General features: G+C 40.6%; 2 protein-coding genes across 8 annotated transcripts in view; one reads left to right on the top strand and one right to left on the bottom strand.

Annotated features, from left to right (window-relative positions):
- The window catches only part of LOC119656787 (anoctamin-4), a 58,759-nt gene extending 50,871 nt beyond the window's left edge, over positions 1-7,888 (top strand). For all 7 annotated transcript variants that reach the window (XM_038063387.1, XM_038063383.1, XM_038063379.1 and 4 more), the window contains 2 exons: positions 6,095-6,250; positions 6,310-7,888. In XM_038063387.1, coding sequence (XP_037919315.1) covers positions 6,095-6,250; positions 6,310-6,600 — 447 coding nt within the window. In that variant the 3' untranslated portion in view covers positions 6,601-7,888. The remainder of the gene's footprint in view (positions 1-6,094; positions 6,251-6,309) is intronic.
- Positions 7,805-19,797, bottom strand: LOC119656788 (phosphoglycolate phosphatase 2). The gene is made up of 6 exons (XM_038063388.1): positions 19,592-19,797; positions 14,885-14,984; positions 14,658-14,824; positions 14,469-14,603; positions 14,192-14,399; positions 7,805-8,241 (listed from the first exon to the last, which is right to left on the bottom strand). Exons 1-6 carry the CDS (start codon positions 19,640-19,642, stop codon positions 7,919-7,921), a joined length of 984 nt encoding a protein of 327 aa, XP_037919316.1. The 5' UTR covers positions 19,643-19,797; the 3' UTR covers positions 7,805-7,918.
- Positions 19,798-20,483: the final 686 nt, after the last annotated feature.

Below are 20,483 nucleotides of genomic sequence, written 5' to 3'. Positions count from 1 at the left end.
ACGACTTTACCTTTACCTCAGGTCTGCAATGTTAGTGTTTTTTGGTTAAATTTAGCAATAGTTAACGCCTTTCCTGGCACAATTCTTGAAAACCGTGCTTCAATATACGATTGTCTTCAATTATATAGTTCATCCGACCATACCACTATTATTTTCAACGTGGCATAATGCTAAACTACGAGACTTTATTACAAAAATCACAAATTGCCGTGGAACATCACTAGTTTTCTCTCATTTTACGATATAATGGTGCAAGAAATGCAAAGACCAGTGAGTGAAATTCAATCTTTTGCATGGAGAAATTTGGTAGATAATTGAAAATTAAAGAAAAATTTCCAATTTGAATTTCGGAAAACATTCAAATTTCAAAAAAACACCAAATCTCATCTTGCATTTTGAAACGTTGCTCCCAATCAATTTCGTCTATTTGGAATTCCTCGGGCAACACAAGCGAGGGAAACTGATTTCTCTGTCCCTTCTTTCGTATGAAGAATTTCGCCAATATTCAAAGATCCACGAATGTACAACGGGAGAAAACGTCAAAATAAGGCGATTTTTTTACCGAAAATTTTCACACATCCCCTTTGCACTCTTTGCGCATGCATCCCATGTCGTTAGTAACAAGATGAGCGGATTGAGTCACAAGCCTCGGAAAAATGCTAGGGCGTCCACCTCAGTCGACGCGACAAGACGCGCCCTGGTCCTGTCGAGAAATGGGCAAGGTTTCTTGACGCATGGACGTAAGCAAATTAGTCCGAGCGAAACAAATACGTGTCTGCACGCTAAATGTTGGTACCCTAACTGGAAAGACTGAGGAACTCGCAAAAGCTCTTCGGAAAAGGCGCATTGATATCTGTCCTCTACACGAAACCCGATGGTCTGGTGTCAAAAAGCTGCGACATTGAACGCGAACGGTAAAAATGGCAATAAACTTCTCTATTTGGGTAGCCCACACACTCAATATGGGGTTGGCATTGCCATCTCAAAGGGTTTCTCGACGATAAAACACTGGTCAATTGGCGAATTTGTAAAAGTGCAAACCAGGAAGCAAAGAAAGCGGTCGATGTCACCCGAGCGGACCATTACATTTTACGATAAACTGGACACTCCGGATGCCGAGAAAGATTTGCATCGGCTTGCCAAGAGCCGTAACGAACGCACACAGGATATCGAACATTTCTGTTGCGTTAATGACAAGAACGGTACTTTGATTACCAATCGTCGAGTCGCAACGGATAGATGGCGAGAATACTTTGAGCAGATTTCAACTGAAGAATTTGCTCATCCTTCACCTCCACAATCATTGCCGACATTTGGGTCAGTTCCACCTGTCAGCGCAACTGGGTGCTCAGAGGTGGCGGTGAGGAAGATGGGGCAGCAACCCTATCGGCCAAACCAAAACCAAGTGGTCGAGGAGAACCTCCATAGTGATGGCACCGGGAGACGCTGTAATTACTTTGGTTTGCCGGCCGTGATTCAGTAGGCGAATGCTCCAAAGACCTAATTAGGGCGATCAGACCCGAGTCTGCACGGGGACTCATCTGAAGTGGCAAATTGGTCACGAAACCTTACCAGGGGTATACTGGTACCATGGGAACCGGGAAAGCCCCTGGACTCACATACTTCGGGTGAACTCCTGTTGTATGTGAGGACAGCTCGGTTATTTGCGGTTGGCCCCCCTAGTGGGAGTTTCATGGTAGTTGTGGTTGTGCTCAAGCGAGAAGAGACCTTCGGGCCTCGACGTGGTGTTGCGTATCAACACGGGTGCCGTACTCCATAGTTCGGTAGAGATTTAGGTAATTCTTGCATCCACCAGTATGAATGCTAAGCCATGCACTTGGTATAGACTGGTACCGTTGTGACTTGTCTCAGCGGGGCTCTAATTGTGGTCACAAAATCAATCCGTCTCTGAAGAGGACCGTAGGATTAAGTCTCACGACAGGTGCCTACGTAAAACACGATGGGCTTCACTGTCAGCGCAACTGGTGCTCAGGGGTGGCGGTGAGGAAGACGGGGCGGCAACCCTGTCGGCTGAACCAAAACCAAGTGGTCGAGGAGAACCTCCATAGTGGTGGCACCGAGAGACGATGTATTCACTTTGGCTTGCCGGCCGTGATGCAGTAGGCGAATGGTCCAAAGGCCTAATCAGGGCGATCAGACCTGAGTGTACACGGGGACTCATCTGAAGTGGCAAATTGGTCACGAAACGTCGTGGTCACGGGGTATACTGGTACCATGGGAACTGGGATAGCTCCTGGACTCTTATACTTCGGGTGAACTCCCGTTGTATGTGAGTACAGCTCGGTTATTTGCGGTAGGCCCCCTAGTGGGAGTTTCATGGGGGTTGTGGTTATGCTCAAGCGAGAAGAGACCTCTGGGCCTCGGCGTGGTGTTGCGTTTCAACACGGGTGCCGTACTCCTTAATTCGGTAGAGATTTACGTATGTCTTGCATCCACCAGTATGAATGCTAACCCATGCACTTGGTATAGACTGGTACCGTTGTTGCTTGTCTTAAGAAGACCGTGGGATTAAGACGTGGGATCGCAAGACAGGTACTCACGTTAAACTCTCAAGGACTTAACTGTCAGCGCAATTGAAGTCGATAAGGCAATAAAATGACGACAACACATCTGAGCTCTGGAAAGCGAAGAGCTGTGACCCAACACTGTGGCTTAGTGAATTTTTTAATCGGGTAATTCAGGAAGGTAGAAGAAAGTACCACAGTTCCAATATGAAAAAAGAAAAGTAGTCCAGCAGAATGTTCTAACTACCGTCCCATATAATTACTTTGCCATAACATGAAGACTTTTGAACGCATTCTTGACAATCGTATTCACTATTCATGGAGAAACACCGTGAGAAGTATCGCCCTCTTTACATTGCATTTCTGGATCTAGAGAAAGCGTTTGACCTTGTGCCACACGAACTCATCTAGTATATTTTACGACAACACTTAGTGCCAGAAGAACTCGTGTGCTGGGTTCAACTGCTCTATCACGATCCGGAAAGTAAAGTTTGAAGTATGGCGGGTGTATCAAGACCGCTTCGTGTCTCTGTTGGTGTTCATCAAAATAACGCCCTGTCACCACTCCTCTTTGTCTTGTTATGGACATCGTCAACCGGGACATCTCACGTCCAGCGCCCTATACACTGCCTTACGCAGATGATGTTTTCCTAGCATTTAATAGCAAAAATGATCTCGAAATGAGTATATCCGCGATCGTTATGGGGTTGCATCGATCGTGAAAAAATTGCGAAGAGACGTCACGTAATTCGTGCTAACGAGAATTCATTTGCCAATATTGGTCTGAACATCGAAGTCGATGATAAACGACCAAAAGGCCGGCCGAAACAACGGTGGCTTGATACACTGGATGGGGATGTAAAAACCTCGAGATTGAATCCATATCAGACATTTGATTGAGCCTAATGGCGAAACCGATCACGACGAGCCGACCCCGCTTGTGAACGGGACAAAGGCTGAAGAAAAAAAAGAATTAGAAGGAAAATAGACGGTTGATAATAATTTTAGTTTGCGATTCATGTAATGGAATAAACACTAAATGGGTTTTTAGGATTACTGGGATCATTTAAAATTGAGATTAATTCGGTGATAATTTTTGTGCATTAAAGTCGCGATGGGAATTAGTCATGGGAAAACGAAACGAAAAAATTGCTTCTAGAAAAAAAAGGAAATGCAGTAAACATTGATTACCTGCAATGCATCGATTCGTCCAGAAGCAAGCCAAATGACCAATTTTATGGCTTGTGTAATTCCGAGCATTATCTTAAACAGTAAACAATACCGTAAAGGACTTCACATACTCGGCGAAATTCACATGGAAAGGCAAATCTGAAATAATACAAAACTTGTTGTTTCTTTTTCGTTGGTGTGGTTATTTATTCTTGCAAATACCGATATTTCGGGAACCATCAGTGCTAACAAGTTCGGTGTCGGTATCGGTATTTGCAAGAATAAGTAACCACACCAACGAAAAAGAAACAAGTTTTTTATTATTTCAGATAATTAATCGTTGAAAACACCGCATAATTCCACTCAGAAAAGGCAAATCTGCTGCAGAGGCTCTTCAAAGACACTCTACTCTGCCCAAACCATTGCTGAACCGCCACCAAGTGTTCTCTTGCAATAAACAACTGTGAAATCCTAAAAAGATTACTCCACAAATGAATAAACCATTTGTCGTTTGTAAGTTAAACTTGAGTAGAGCGCATAACTCAAAATAGAGAGAACCTGGCGAGCACTCAAAGCCTGGGCTCTACAAACTGAAAGTATTCTCATTTTCTTCAGTCATAATCCCAATGCAGACCCTTTTGGCAATGATTGTACACCAGATTCACAGTATTAACATGCAATATTATAACGCCACTGGCATTTAAACAGCATAGTTCACTGCACGGAATACTACTAAACCGTGATTATGCAAAACCTCGTTATCAGCGTGAGAACGAGCTAAATTTATCAACGATAAATTTGTTACTTCTTATACTTATAGTGGTCCTAGAGTTATAGAATGGTTGAACTTTTCGTTACTTTATCCCTCAAATTTTATGCAAAAGGATTGATAATTGTTTTAGATGGTTCTTTTTCAACAACAAATTATTTCATTTAGTTCGAATTTACTTGAATTTCATCCTAGATCTTGAATGCATTTTAGCACTATTTGCGCCATATCATTAAACAACCAATTGTAGGTTTCATTTTTTTAAGCATATCATTTTAATATGTATTAACTGATGATCATTCGTTGATCTTCAAGTAAATCGCATGAAATGAGCCCTTGTGATTCTCAGCAAAGTTTACGCACCTATTTACCAGTAGATGGCTGGGGTTTGGATTTACCGCCTTACGAAAGTTATGCGTTCCCACTTAAGGCAGTATCCCTTCGACTCACGCTCATAATATCGAATCTATATCTCAACGTACGTTCTCTTTCCTTTTGTTTAAAACGAAACCTTGTTAAAATCGATTCACTCTCTGTCTGTCCGTCTGCCACACGCACTTTTCTCCAAAACGGCTAAACCGATCCGAACGAAATTTGGTGGACAGATGGAAACTATGAAATCCCACGGATGCAGTGAGTGACATAAATTTAGGTGGAGTTTAAAGGGGGATCCCCATACATTAAAAGGGGGGATTTATTTTTTTTTACCGGATATAGTCGTGTAGGGTATCAAATGAAAGGTCTCAACTAGTACTGATACTAGTTTTGGCGTGAATTGTAAAGTGCGTGAGTAAAGAGTCAAAATGTACGCACTTAAATTAAGACAGGACTCATTTTCGGAAACTACACAGCCCAAAAATTCGAAAAAATCAGGGTGGTGCGCTGAGATGAAATCTAGGGCTCAAAATATGTCCCATTCCGATATCTGCTCAAATAATTTTACTCTTACACCCCCCTTAAGTTCATTCCTAGGAGTACTAAATTTTGCATCGGCATAGACTATCGTGCATATGCATGCCAAGTTTCATGAAAATCCAATTATTAGTATCAGAGTTATAGCAGTTCAAACTTATCAATTTCGTGCGAATTAACAGCATCCTAAACCATACAAATAAGATGTTGACAGCATTGACTCGAGATGTTTAAATCGCTCAGTTCTGTCAATGGCAATAACCTGCACAGAACTGAGCGATTTAAATATCTTGAGTCAATGCTATCAGCCAATGGAAAACTGCGTTATGAAATTGCTTCACGAATTAACGCAACCTGGATGAAGTGGCTTTACACAGCTGGGGTCTTTTGTGATCGACCTTCTATACCTGAAGCGACAAGCTTCCGTTTTCCCGACTTGTTTTAAAAATCCTTCGGGGAATAAAAATCTAATTAGACGTGTAATATTCAATCAGATTTGACATCTTGGACAGAATGATTTATAGATTATGTTTAGAAAATCTTATCGAACAGTTGATTGATGAAACCGATTTATCGGCTCACTTGCGAAAGAGCCCCTTATAATCAAAATATTGTACATATCTTTTTTCCCCAACGTTTGCATTTCAGTAGGCACTTACTATCTATCTACTCTCGCAGTCTCATATAATTTTCCCCGCATTCTAATTCTGTTTTTCAGGAGGGAACGGAGCCAATGATTTCAGCTTTCGCAAACATAACATCATGTCGATATCAAGAGTATCGAAATCCTCCTTGGTCTGATCAGCCTTACAAAAAAACACAAATCTACTGGCACATACTTGCCGCTCGCCTAGCCTTCATCGTTGTTTTCCAAGTACGTATAGAAACATTTACAAACAATCCAAATCTAAATTATTCATGACATTTTGGTAGAACATTGTTGGAATGGTGCAAATGATAGTTGCATGGGCGATCCCAGATACTCCACGAAAATTGCGTGACCGAATCAAACGTGAAGAATTCCTAACTCGGGAAATAATCATCGAAAATGAGACCCATCGCAACTCAAATGGACACCTAAAAGTAAGCGTGGATGATGTGGAAAACGGGAATGTTTTCACCGAGATTGACTTAGGTGGAGGGGACGATAGCGATGACAAGTATGCTTTCCGCAGGCGGAGAAATAATCCTGATGTAACTGGAGATCGTACAACTCCAGTGTGAACTGTAATATGATGTCTACAGCTACCTACATGAAGATGTTTAGTGTTTATAGTTGTTATTCGAATACAGATATATGTATGTTTCTTGATGTTGAATAATTTATTTGGAGCTTCCGAAAAGGAGGTCAGAGTATATATTTCTCTGTAGACTAAAGACAGTAGCCTGATGTAAAGATTAGCAATTCTAAAATTTAAGCGAATTTAAGTATCCATTATGTATACAGGAACAATGAAAAAGTCATGTTATTGCCACGTTATTTAAGGGAATGAAACCGGACTAAGCTTTACATCAGGATCTGCTGATGACTTACACGTAAGTATAATGTACGAGGTGTCAAAAAAGAAAAATGAATTGCCAGTTTTCCGAACTTTGTTCAAAACATAATGTTATGTAAAAATTTAAGTCACATTTTGCCGGCAAACGATGTAATGATTCCTACTCCAACAAAACGGTAATTGGTTAGCGATAATCATTAATTAATGAAATTATTTTCGAGATATGCTGGTTTTCCGAAAGAATAGAAAGAAAATACACTCAATACTCAGTAAAACATGCATTTAACAATATAACTCAAGTTTAAACTACGGAGGTTAGAAAAGTTACGAAATTTTTTTTCTCTAAATCGATAAGAAGCGAACTTTAATCATTTTATTTAAAAATTATATTATTTCGTTTCGGGGGTACTTTCGTACTACCACGTTATAGTTTAGAAAAACGTATATTTTTTCAAATATCAATTCACATTAATTTCTATTCAAGATGTTCTGATGTTATTAATGATGGTCGGCTACCAAATGTTAATTTGTCAGTAATTGCCCGTTTTAATTTTTAATATATTTCTCCAACAATTTTGTGTACAGCGCCTGAAAAGGACCTCATATGTATGCATGTTTATTATGTATTCCACTGTTATGCTTACTTGAATCTTCCTGAATAATCCTTTATTTGCACAGATAACTCAATAGTACTTACGGAGAGTCGAAAATTATAATAGTTCAATGGATGTGTATATGAAAAACAACAAATTAACCATAGGAGAAATAAGTTGTAAATACGAAGTTATGATAGCTTTTTATACTCAATATCAAAATCTCACACACTTTTGTGCCTTTAATGCTAACTCTAAATATTTCCTATATGAAAACATCAAACAGTCGAACATTACAGAAGAGAGACCATGCCCTAATGAAAATAGTTTTATTTATACTTTTATATATCAATTTATTATCCAATAGGTTGAAAGTGAAACATATTCAATCTGCTCAATAAATTATGATTTTTATTTGTATCTATATATTTGATAAACCTTTATATATTTTTATTCTTCCTTAATACTCTCAAAAAATTCAATAAAATCGGCAACACTATCTGCGTAATAATCAGGTTTTTCATTTTCATTTGTGATAACCTCCATGTCCTCCTTCTTGGTGCAACCAGTAAGAACCAACATCGTCTGAAAACCTCCCATTTTACCGAATACAATGTCAGTTTCCAAAATGTCACCAATGAGTAGAACTCGCTTTGGTTCGTTAACTTTGAACTCCCTTTTCAAATGAGAGATTAACTCGTCGCCTGGCTTTCCAAATGTCAGGGCTTTACGTTTGGATGATTGCTCTAGGATTCTAAGAAATGCTCCTGGTCCTGAAATGCATTATTGTTGTTATTATTATTAAATTACTTTGGCAGAAATATATAGATAGCATCGAAAATTGAAAAGCCAAAACGACAACTTTTTTACATCAGCTAAAATAAAAAATATCAGCAATAATGAATCGTAAGAAAGCATTAAATCAAAAGTGGTTCATGTTGAATCCAAAGGGGAAATGCTTCGTTGAATTGACTGTTAGGAATAGTGAAGGCAGTGCTTTAAACTTAAAGACGAAAAATTGTTGAAAACTGAATGCTGCTCCGGACAAATGTCCAGAAAATATATATTTCCTCATCAGTGCCGGAAGGATATTTGTCAGTTCTATCCCTCACGTCTTATGGTCATCGCTTGATTCATTGCTCAAGAAAGATCCCTGTACTTATTTCGTCCCGCTTCATACCTATTACCTTAGAACTTCATCCAGTTATTTTCAGCCTCTTCTCTTCTTACATCATAATATTTCACCAACTCCGTTTACCCTGAATCCCTAGTTCATCATTTCCATACCTGAATCATTAATGCAGTTAACAGAAGAAAGAACATTGCGAACGATTGTGCCGGTCGCTTTGATCAGAAACTTTAGATTTAGCTAATAACTGCCAATTTCGTTTCTAGTTACCCACTAGGAAAGCATCATGTGCGTAAAGCCATGTGTAAGATGCTGCGTCTTGAATATCCCGCGTGACAATATTTATATATGTATATGGCTGCCATTGCGATGTGTACAACTCCTCCACAACTGTCTGAGACCCCCGCACTCCTCTACTCTTCTATGCCTTTCAAACGACCCACTCGTCGGCCGTCTTGGGAGAGTGGATTCCTTAGTCCTATCAACTGTCACTTCTGCCTTCCAATCACAGCTCGTAAGGGTGTCAGGCTTGTGCGTCGACCAAGTTGTTTGTTTGAGATAGTATTAGGTCAGCGTAATCCAATGATATGATGCAGACAGGTCTTCACGAAGGCTTCACAGTAAAGTTCACTTCGCATGTGCTACTCCCATATAGCAACACAGAAACAATACTAGCACAGAACAGTTTTAACTTGATATTGGTGTCGAGATAACTGCATTTCCAGATTTAGACAAGCGGATCTGGCGCTGTTAATGCGTCGAGTAATATCCAGTTCCGTACCACCATCGGCAGAAGCCACGCTTCCTAGATATACAATCTGAATTACCGGCGCCTTCAATGCTCTGCTGATTAATGCGGATAGGGAGAGTTCGATGATCCGTGAAACTATAATAATAACCTTAATTTTGTTGGTGTTTCCCTCTTTCCCAATTCAGAGCCATCGATGAACAGCAAGTGCAGCAAAGATCTAAACTCTGCGGACTGTTCCAAAGTGATCCGACTGTGGTGTGGTCAATGCAGGAGGACCTGGAGCGGAAACCAGGCTCTCTCGATTAAACTTTCCAGATTTCCATGACTATTTTAGCTATTATCTTTGTAACACCAGGGAGTCCGCAAATACCCCTCCAATTGCCACACTCAAAACAGTGTCCTTTTTTGAATCTCAACGATTATCCCCTTCCTCCACTTTCTGGGAAAAGTGTGGGTTTCACAAGATATCCGTATGAGTGGAAGTAGCAGATCTGCAGTAACTGCAGGTACAGTGATAAATAACTTTTCGGGGGAACCATCATCACGCAACACGGGTTTACTCCATTTGGATGTATTTATGGCCGAAATGATTGCTCTTCTCCTTGGAGGTATCCGCATGTATTAGGAACCTCACCGAATCGCTTAGGCCTAGAATATTCAGCTTATATCATTGGAATTCCCGCTCAGGTTGGATGAAGCGAGCATTCTGAGGATCCTCTTTACCGTTTTCGAGGAGCATGCGCACATTCTAGAAACCGATCATAGTTCGTTTTCGATGGCCAAAGATTCTAGCCGTGAGGTAAGAGTCCGAGACGTTGTTAACGTTTCAGTAGCAATAAGGTCTCAAAACTTGCAGGTTGCCTTAATGAAAGCTGGAGTTTTTGAGTAACAGTACTGATCACCTTTTATATGTTCCTCTCATATATCAGTATAAAGAGATCGTTGGTGCGAAGCAACATCAACTTGATATTGGTGTTCAGATAGTTACTTTTCCCGATTTTGGTTAAAACAGTGAAAGCGAACGCTTACTCGACGCCCTCGCCATTCTGCGTATTATTTTAAAACAAATGGGAGGACTTCAACCACTTATCAGACTGAGTACCTTCATTTTGTGACTATTTGTTTGCAAAAGCACTATCCTATCCAGACCCATCTAGCCCAGGTTCTTCGTCGTTGTCAATGTGAGAAAGATCGCGTCTTTCCCTCAACATATTGTCCAAGGGAGAATGAAGAATGTCACTGATAGCGAGCAGAAAATCCAATCCCAGCGTATTTCAATTTGAACTTCAAATGTAACATATCCCTCTGATAAAATCTACTAATTTCTCTGAAACGCCCCTGCTACGTGGAGAGCTGCAGACAGATACATTGTCCGTTGATGCCACTGAAAGCGTTCTCGGAATCAATGAAGAGTAGGTGGAGTGGTAAACTAAATTACCCATACTGCTCCACAATGATCCAAAGGATGAGAGTATTTCTGCGGCAGAAGAAATCAAAGCGGATTCCAACCTGCTCTATGTCGATCAGACATTCTTTGCTGCACTTTAGCATTATTTTAACCAATATCTTCGCGACAGCTACGACGGAACAGAGCATGCAAATACCACTCCAATGATGGCATAAAAAATGGATGCCCTTCTTCGGATTCTTAACAGTCATCCTCCGTTTGCGCCCCTTGGAAAAGATCTTGAATTTTCAGTTGAGGTGAAAGTAGCAGCTCTGTAAAAATGTAAGGTCGACGTTCTGCCCTCTTGGAAGTAAACACATCCGCAACATGCCAGTGAAGGTAAGTGATCAATGGATAATGGTCCTTTTCAAGGCCATATTAGATTGTTACGCACATTCAGAAGACATTACTTAAATCTACCGCATATCGTGATATGGTTGCATTAATTAGATATTCGTTGCTAATCAGTCGAAGCTAAACTGGTCTTATAGTAGTCTCTGTGCTCGAATAATGTTCTAGGAAGGGCAAGAGGGTGAGATTTAAGGAGATCTACAAACCTTCCACCATTGTTATTACGGTTACCAAGATCATGCTTCCCCATCACATGCACGAACAAGGTGTTGGCAGAGCCCAAATTGGCATTCACATCACTCATCACGATCACGATGTTACCTTTAAGAAAACTCCTGGTTAGTGAGGTCATCGAAGAGAACACACTTAATCATAACCAGCGATTACGTTCCCATGTGAAAAACGAAATTTAAATTTTTAACAAATCACACATTTCTGTTGTGAGTTCAGCGCAACTACTCAGAAACAAACAAACAAACCTCCGAAAGATTAAAGCGTATAAGTCGTCAGTTCCAGAATAACGCCTATGCTAAAGTTAACCACCAACAATCTTGATTTTGTCGCCGTTCAATGGCGATGAAAAATGATGGTTAGGTCATGATCTGGGAACAACTGATATGTGGATTGACTATCGTCTCAAAGACAAAGCTACTCCAAGAATAGAAAAAGTGGCGAAAGTTGGTCGTGCTAGCCCAATGGCACCTACTTGCAAATCCGCTGAAGTTTCCCGCCGACATGCTCTTAGACGCATGGGGGGGGGATCGTTTTGGACCTTTCACCTTCCCACATCATTCACATCAAGGCAAGGAGAGGCAGTTCACCAAAATTTGAACGGGTCAGCTTTTCTACCTCTAACTGACGAGGCCTATATTCCAGAGACTTAAGGGAGGCCCTCTTCCGAGACCTAATGCCTCAAACGCATTACAATTGAAGGCCACTCCAAGACAATTTCCGGCACCGGTATGCTTCTGCAGAGACATCCGAAGGACTCCCCCAGTCTACCCTTTAACCACAAGACAACATCAAGCACACTTAGAAAAAGATGAGAAACTCTTCTCTACAAGGTGCTGTTGCCTTATTTGGAAAAAACTTGAAACCTAAAATTTAGAAAACGGAATCACTAAGTCTAGTCCAGAATAAAGTTGGCAGACTGATGCCATCTCTATCGGGGAAGAATTTTGAAACCAGAAAAGAACTATCTCGTTTCGGTGCTAGTTTAAATGTGCCGGGTCTAAGAAAGGTAAGTTTTGTTAATGCCAAGTGTGTCAAGAGCTCAACACGGCACGCGACATTATCGAATTGACTAGCACCCATGACGCCGTCTGCTGTTTTTGGCAGGCATGCGACATGTCTCGGTAATGAACAGTTATCAGAGGCGTTAACCAAACTGGAGAAAACACAACCTACTTTCTTGTAACTTTAAGTTTATACAAAAATTGTTCACCAAACAGCTGTCCCATTAGTCTCCCACAAAGTGAAGACTTATTATTTGTTTAATGTTAACAGCCTATCTGCCTTCCTCAATCCCTTTCAGTCTTTTCACAAAACGGCTTACGGTTTACCGTTTGCCATCACACCGGTAGAGAGGGAAAAGAAAGATAGTTATTCCCTCCGCGCGAAGTTTTCTCCCGGAGGTCGGAATAGAAACTTGAAGAAACTCATTTTCATCGAATTTTCCCTCCCTTTTGAAAATGGGGAAAATGAGCACTAAACTTTTGTAAATATATTATAAATTACACTCTGAATACCCTGCTATGGTAATTACTAACCTATGAAATGGATATAAAAAATTAACTTATAGAATAGACTATTCTTTTGCGAAAATATAAGACATTTTCACACATCGTTCCCATTACAAAGGATAATAAACGTGCCATCAGAATCAGTGTCCGATTGGCTCAATGGTTCAAGCGCTAGGCTGTCATACGGTAGGTCGTGGTTCGAATCTCACTGGTAATAGTGGGATTTGTATCGTAACTGGATTTCGTAGACCAGTTCACTCAGTTGTGAATGAGTACCTAAGTCAAATCAATGTAATAATCAAGGGCGAGCGCAATGCCAATCACATTGCCTACTATAGGGTGCTGTAATCCTGTACTAGTGCACCGTTATCGTATCGTAGTGCGTATCGAAACACCATTTTTTGGTCGCCCGTTTGCTCGCTTACCATCAACTTCGATGTTCACACCAATCTTGGTAAGTGAATTCTCGTTAGCGCGAATTACGAATTTGGCCACAATCGGTGTAACTCCATATCGATCGCGGATATCCTCATTTCAGATGTGATCAAAACGTGTCACACCACTAGTCCAACGCAACATCTTCGTCTCCATTACCGTAAGACACCGTTTATTGTCTTTTATAGTCGGCCAACACACAGAACCATAGGGAGCGACAGGGCGGACTACACTGAGGTAGATTTTAGATTTAAGACTTTCGTTCTTGTGGAACGCCACTTCATCCAAGCTGTACTAATGGGACAAGCAATTTCACAATCCAGTTCTCCATTGGCTGTTCTGTTCCGGGGAGGTTACTGGCGCTGATAGTGATTGTGTCTGTTTCATGGGGATCGATTGTCAAAAATTTAGATTCAATCTGAGACCGTGTTGCATGACGGAACCATTACATTTTTGGGCAAGTTGCTCGAGATCATTTTTGCTATGAGACGCTAGGAAAACATCATCTGCATAAAGCAAAGTGTAGGGCGCTGGACGTTGCATATCCCGTGTGACGCTGTCCACAACAAGAACAAAGAGGAGTCGTAAGAGGGTCAACGAAATTTCTTATTCTTATTATTAACAGAACCAGGTTATTATTGCCTAAAGTTATCCTTCCCACAGTGGCATATTGTACACTGCAGAAGGTGTACTGGCAAAAAAATTAAAATGACTACAGAGAGAGGAAACGATTCAAAAAGGTTCCAACCTAACGGCCTAATTTCTAATCTCATAAAGGGTGCAATAGTCATCAATCTATTTCGGCAACTGTGTAGTTGAAATACGCATATAATTATTAACAGACTACAAGCATTAACTATGTTCTTACCTATAGTATTCGCTGGACCAAAGGGAATTTTAACATCTGCGGCACCTCCTATTAAAATACATGCCGGATGTCTCAAATATACATCAGCTCGGATCATCTTCGATGAAGACAAATTGATATCGACATCTACAACTACAGCACGAACTGGCTCCTTGTCGAAAACATTTCGCGCCAGCTCAGAAAAGCTTTCCTCGAGTATCTTGTTGGGCTACAGTCATATAAAGATGATAAATTGGGTATTACATCATAAGATACAATTGAAGTTAAAACTACTTACTCCATCAATAACTTTAAATCCTGCACTTCTCAGAGAATCCTTGAAAGCCTCAGTAGCCATGCAATAAATGAGACCATCGAATTCAATCTGCCTAAGATATGTGATGATTGAACGGACTGGATGCACTACATCTTCCTATAGATAGATTTATTGCAAAAGCGCCTTAAAGATCTTATAATCTATAGTTACCAAATCAATATCTAATCCAACCGATTGGAACTGCTTAGCATAATCCTCCTCAGATCGAGTGCTATTGTTTGTGAGAAAAACCACTTTCTTTCCATGTTCTTTTAATTTCTTGATTCCGTTTCCGACTGCTTCGAGAGGCTTATGTGTTGTTGCATCCCATATCACACCTGACCAAATGAGGAGAGATAGTATTCTATTTACACAATAACTACAAGATTATTCCTTACCATCGCAATCGCAAAAGACAATGTCGAAGGAGTTTAGAAATTTTGTTTTTTCGAACTTGGATAATTCAAGAATATGACGAACCGAGCACGATGAAGGCATCTGTTGGAAAATACGCAAAACTTAGTTTATTACAGGGAGAGTTAGTACTTCCTACGACTAGAATACAGACAGGTAACGATAGTGTGCGAAATAAAATCTTATTAATTTCGATTCCGAAACAGCTGAACCGATTTTCATGAAATTTGCCGAGAACTTGCAGTCTGTGGATTCTCTTCACAAGCCGTGAGTGGGATGATTTTATGTTGAATTTAAGAGGAGGGGACTCCCCATACAGGTGAAAGTAGTGGGCACATTTAATTTAACTTTATTTGAGCAAATATCCTAGAGGGATTCATTTTAAAGCGTAATTTTTGTATTATGATTTTTTTTTCAGAGTTTTCGTTTGGATATGTTTTGAGAAGTAGACCTGTTTCACTTTTTGGAGCACATATTTTGAGTTACTCCACTACGTTTCACCCAATATCAGAAATAAGATCATTTTCGAAAAGTACCGTTGTTTAATATCCCATATGACCATATTCGGCGAAAAAAAATTTGCTCCCTCTTTGGTGTATATAGGGAGCCCCCATTGAAATCTAACACAAAATGATGAAACTCGTTGCACGTGACAGACTACATATTCTCGCCAAAATTTTGTTACGGCAGCTCCAGCCCCAGGAATAAGTCTCAGAGAGACGGACAAGCACACATTGTATCAATTTTAATAACAAAATGGCGCAGACAATCCCGATTGGATCAGGGCCTTGAAGTGTGTTAGAGCACTTCATTCAAGACCGTGACGGTACACAACAGTGTACTGTAGGAGGCAATGTGGTCAGCATTGCATTTGCCCGAGATTATTACCCTGATTTTACTCAGATACTCATTCGCAGCTGAGTTGACTGGTATCCGACATTCAGTCACGTTAACAAATCCCTCTGCCACCAGTGAGTCACGTTAACAAATCCCTCTGCCACCAGTGTGATTCCGCTACGACAGCCTAGCTCTCTATAACTATTTGAACCATCCGGACAAATATTGATATTGTAACCCAAAAATATAGTAAATATTTGAAGATGTATGGATCACTGGAGACTAGTTGATATGTTTAATCTGTATTTATAAAAAGTAGAGTGAATGTGTCCTCCTGAATATTTGCCTTAATATTGTCCAGGAAAACACATACAGCTCTACTTTTTTTCAAAATTTAATTTTAATATTAAAAGGCTTGAAAAGGTCGACGGACGCGATTGGGGGAACGTCGCCTTATAAAAAATTCTTGCTCATCGGTCAGCATCCGGATAAAACACGTTAATTAGTCTCCAGTGAACGATTTATTTTCAAACATTTAATTACTATAGTTGCCATTTACCCCTTGGTGCAGTATAATTCCAGGGAACCCTATACTACTTCTCGACTGTTCTGCGTCAAATGCCCTTGGGGCGACCCACTCGTTGGCAATTTGCGGGTGAATAGGTTCCATTACATAGCTTAGCCAACAATGGAATTTCTGCCCCTTCTTAATGTATGACCTATTCACTGCAACTTTCGACTTCCGGTCACATTGTATACGGGTACCAGGCTTGTGCGCCGGGCAAGTTTTCTGTTTGTAACAGTATTAAGTTAGCGTACTCTGATGATACGACGCAGACAAGTATTCAAAACTGATCGTTCAGCATCCTTTCAGCCTGTGAGCCATCAGCCATTAACACAAAATAACGGCAGCAGAAACCATCAACAACATCGACATTCTCAAAACGAAACATCGACATCGCTGCCGTTTTCGTGGAATTTCAGGACAATATTAAGCGAATCAAAATCACGTCTTCTGATTCCTTCCATTTCGCAGGTTGGTGCTTGTGGCTTCACCTATTGTTAGCACTATGGCCCGAGTGCTTCTGCTCCGGGGGTTAGTTCCTGTTCGGTCGTTCACGTTTTTTTGCTCGTTGTGGGGTTTGGATGACTCTTCGTTCGTTCTAAGTAAATCCGCCTATTTTGGAAATGTCGTTTGATAATAGCACCGCCGCGCCCCGTGGTCGGTGAAGTGTCGCGGCAAGCCACCGGCCAAATTGTTGAGTTTCAGTAGACGGTGGCAACGTTCGCGGCTACCGTCCCTAACCTAATGGCAACAGTGGGGGCTTTGCGTTCGGGTTGTACGTCCCAAGCTCGTTCATGGTGCGCCAACCGAAATGGGCGATTGCATAGTCGTCGAGTCCTGCCATTTTCGGGTACCGTCGCATCTTTGCCGACAAAGCAAGAAAATGTACCAGCCCGTGCACGTTCATATCTTCAAAAACTGAGCTCTTTAGGAGCTCTAGCTGTGGCCACTCAGAACGCAGCTCCATGTCACTTAACAATATATGATCCCTGGTGCAAGCGCCATTAGCTGGTCAACACAGGCGCAGACGTCTCCATACTCCCGGTATCGCGGAATCATAATCTGATTCCGCATCAACTCAAACTAGCGAAGTCTAGGACTTCATTTGCACTACTGGTTGACCACCCCAGAAACTCGCTGTTGCTAAGAAAGAATTTGACACATTTTTAAAGCAAGGAATTTGCACCCACGACTTTGCGCACAACCTCGCTAACTGCCGTGTTTTCACGACCTCGGACTTAGCCAAGGCGTACCATCAAATCCCTGTAGCTTCATAGTATATTCCGAAAATGACAATATGAACACGTTTCGGACTCTTCGAGTTCACACGAATGTCTTTTGGTCTGTGCAATACGGCGCAAACTTTCTTACAAAACCTTAACTTTTGTTTCGTGTAGTTGAACGATGTTTTGGTTACTTCTTCTTCAGAGTTTGAATATTTGGAACTTTTCGAATGCATTTTTCAATGTCTCATTGAGGTTGGTCTTGAAAAATGCACAGCCACGCGATTTCCCCTGAGGGAATCCACCCAGGTCCAGACAAGGTTCAGGCCATCGCAGACTTCCCCCGCATATTAAACTTCTATCGTCGTTTCTTGCCCAAAGCCGCACAACATCAAACTATCCTTAACGCCTACTTGCTTCGACCCAAGACGAAAGATTCACGCGTGATTGCGTGGTCCACACAGGCAGTTCAGGCATTTGAGCTAACAAAACGAAAGCTTGCGAACGCTACACTTTTGGCATTCCCTCAATCAAATGCACCCCTAGCCGTATTCGTCGACTTCTCGGACATTGCAGTAGGTGCAGCCATTCACCAAAAGGTGAACCAAATCTGCCAGCCGATGAGCTTCTTTTCTAAGAAATTGAATTCAGTTCAACAGAAATACAGCACTTACGATCGTGAACTATTAGTCGCGTACATGGCAATAAAATACTTTTAATACTCCCTAGAAGGCAGGCCGTTCGCAGTGTTCACGAACCACAAGTTTCTCACCTTTGTCGTTCGGCACTTAAACTTCATAAGCCAGTTTACTTCGGATAAATAGCACGTGTTCGGCAAGGACAATGTAGTTATAGACGTTTTGTCACGCGTTTTGGAGGTTAAAATCTCTACCGCGGTCGATTTTTCGGCAATCGCCGAGGCACATAAGGAAGACGCAGTGCTTCAAAGCTTCAGGGACAACTCCAAATATAAATTTCGGCAGTTTCCCTTTTCGGTTCAATCTTCGAGATAGTCTATCAGACCTTTGAAAAGGGACGTAGGCCATATATTCCGGCCGCTTTTCGCAAGGAAGTATTTCATGCAATACACGTCTTTGCGTACCCAGACATTCGGATAACGAATTTCCTTTGACTGAAATTTCCACGCAATCGTACGCCGAGATTCCTTGTCGGGAATAAATCTCACGCCGAAGTCATTATTGACCAGGGCATCCAGTTCGAGTTTACCTTGTTCTCCAAGTTAGGCAAACTCCTAGCACTGACTAGACAATTTCCACATTATAAATTATGATTCTTCTCATGGTAATCCAAAAGGGCTATACATTTTTCCGGAAGCATTATCAAAACGGATCTAAAAGATGTAAATGTCCATAATATGGCACGGATTCAAATCAAGATGCACAATTCGGAGACCAAGTGCCCGTTATTTTGTCATCATTTAAACTACGGATACGACGAAAGTAATCCTCCATGTATTAACTTCAAGGACCTTCTCTACTATCAGCAAGTAAATTTAGTGAATTTGCAGAAACACAAACTAATCAGTTCAAATTGGAAAACCTTTGAGGGCAACGCTGTTCACCGTGATTTTAACCTCATTTGTAAATTCGTATCATGGTGGATAGGCGAGGCGGCATATCGCCTACATTCTGCGTCAGACCACCGAAATTTTCATGAATAACTTCTGCTTCCCTGATTACCACAATTCATCTAGTAATAGTGACGACATCGGAATTCAAGGGCAAGTATTCACATCCGCCTTTGGGACCGTTATCTTCTTACTTTAATCACTAAAGGAAGATGAACTTTCAACAGAGAAGGGCTGGTCTCTAATATTTTCTTTCCACCTTCGAGTGGTAGTTGAATCACTGAAGTGTTTCATATATTATAGAACCAAGGGGATGATTTACTAAGTTATTTGATCTATGAACTCTAGGTTAATATTTATATTAACAATTACTTATTAATTAATTTTACAATCGAAATTAACGGACTTTCAAGGCATACTTCTATTTGACACTCTCAGAAAGAACTATTTCGGAAAGCAAAAATTTAAGATATCTTACATTGAATTTAAGACCTTTATTCCAAATTATCTTGAATAACGATCTGATCATAACAAAACACAAGGACTGCGGTTTTTTTGAATATCTGCACTGTAAATCACTGCACTTATATCTATGATGTTGGGACCATAGTGAACAATCTACCACTGCGACTGACTGCGACTCTGATCAAGTTTTAAATATCAAATGTACTCACTAATCTGATTTTTTATCAATCCGTTAGCAAATTACAAATATCTTTATTCATACATGCCATGTATCTAAAAAATAACCATACAAATCTGCATTAGCTACAGTTCGAAAACGGAGACTGATGCCATTATATCAGTGGAGCGAAATTCGACCCCCAATTGAAATGCACTTAGTTGATAAACCACTTTCTTAAATTACAATCTCATTATCCAGTTGCGGTTGATCTTAAGATCCACTCCATTTCCATCGCCCTCCACGGGGACGACATACTTGTATGATTTCAATTAGAACGGTTGGCGGGAGTTTCAAACGGGTGTCCAGGGGACACGCTTCTTGGGCAGAATTAATCAATAGAAAGGAAGTCATACATCTGAAATATGTACACATGGAATTGGGATGATGTCAATATGTTTATCGTTTTTCTAGAATTGTTTAATAGCTTGCAACAAGCAGCAAAGCGTAAACGTTTTCTATGGTTTAATTACCACGTTACGTGCATATAATTTAAAATAGCGGCTCGAATAGTTGACAATTTTGCAATTTAGAAAATGATGTATTAAAAGCTTACACGAATTTTAACTTTAAAAGTCGAGAATAATCTGATTGTGGAAAATCAGGTAATTGAATAAAATCTCTTCTTTCTTGGATGAACGTCCGGAAGTGTTGATATTGTTGTTATTAAGTTTAATTTAGAGAGGGA

This window comes from Hermetia illucens, chromosome 5 (assembly GCF_905115235.1).
Source record: "Hermetia illucens chromosome 5, iHerIll2.2.curated.20191125, whole genome shotgun sequence".
Classification (NCBI taxonomy): domain Eukaryota; kingdom Metazoa; phylum Arthropoda; class Insecta; order Diptera; family Stratiomyidae; genus Hermetia; species Hermetia illucens.
This window is presented reverse-complemented; position numbering and strand designations above follow the sequence as displayed.

Excerpts from the sequence above, each read along its gene's own strand:
- LOC119656788 (XM_038063388.1), bottom strand. The coding sequence starts at position 19,642 with ATGATCAGATCGTTATTCAAGATAATTTGGAATAAAGGTCTTAAATTC. Across the intron at positions 14,825-14,884 it reads TGTCTTTTGCGATTGCGATG|GTGTGATATGGGATGCAACA; the intron begins GTAAGGAATAAT and ends TCATTTGGTCAG. Across the intron at positions 14,400-14,468 it reads GATTTAAAGTTATTGATGGA|CCCAACAAGATACTCGAGGA; the intron begins GTAAGTAGTTTT and ends ATATGACTGTAG.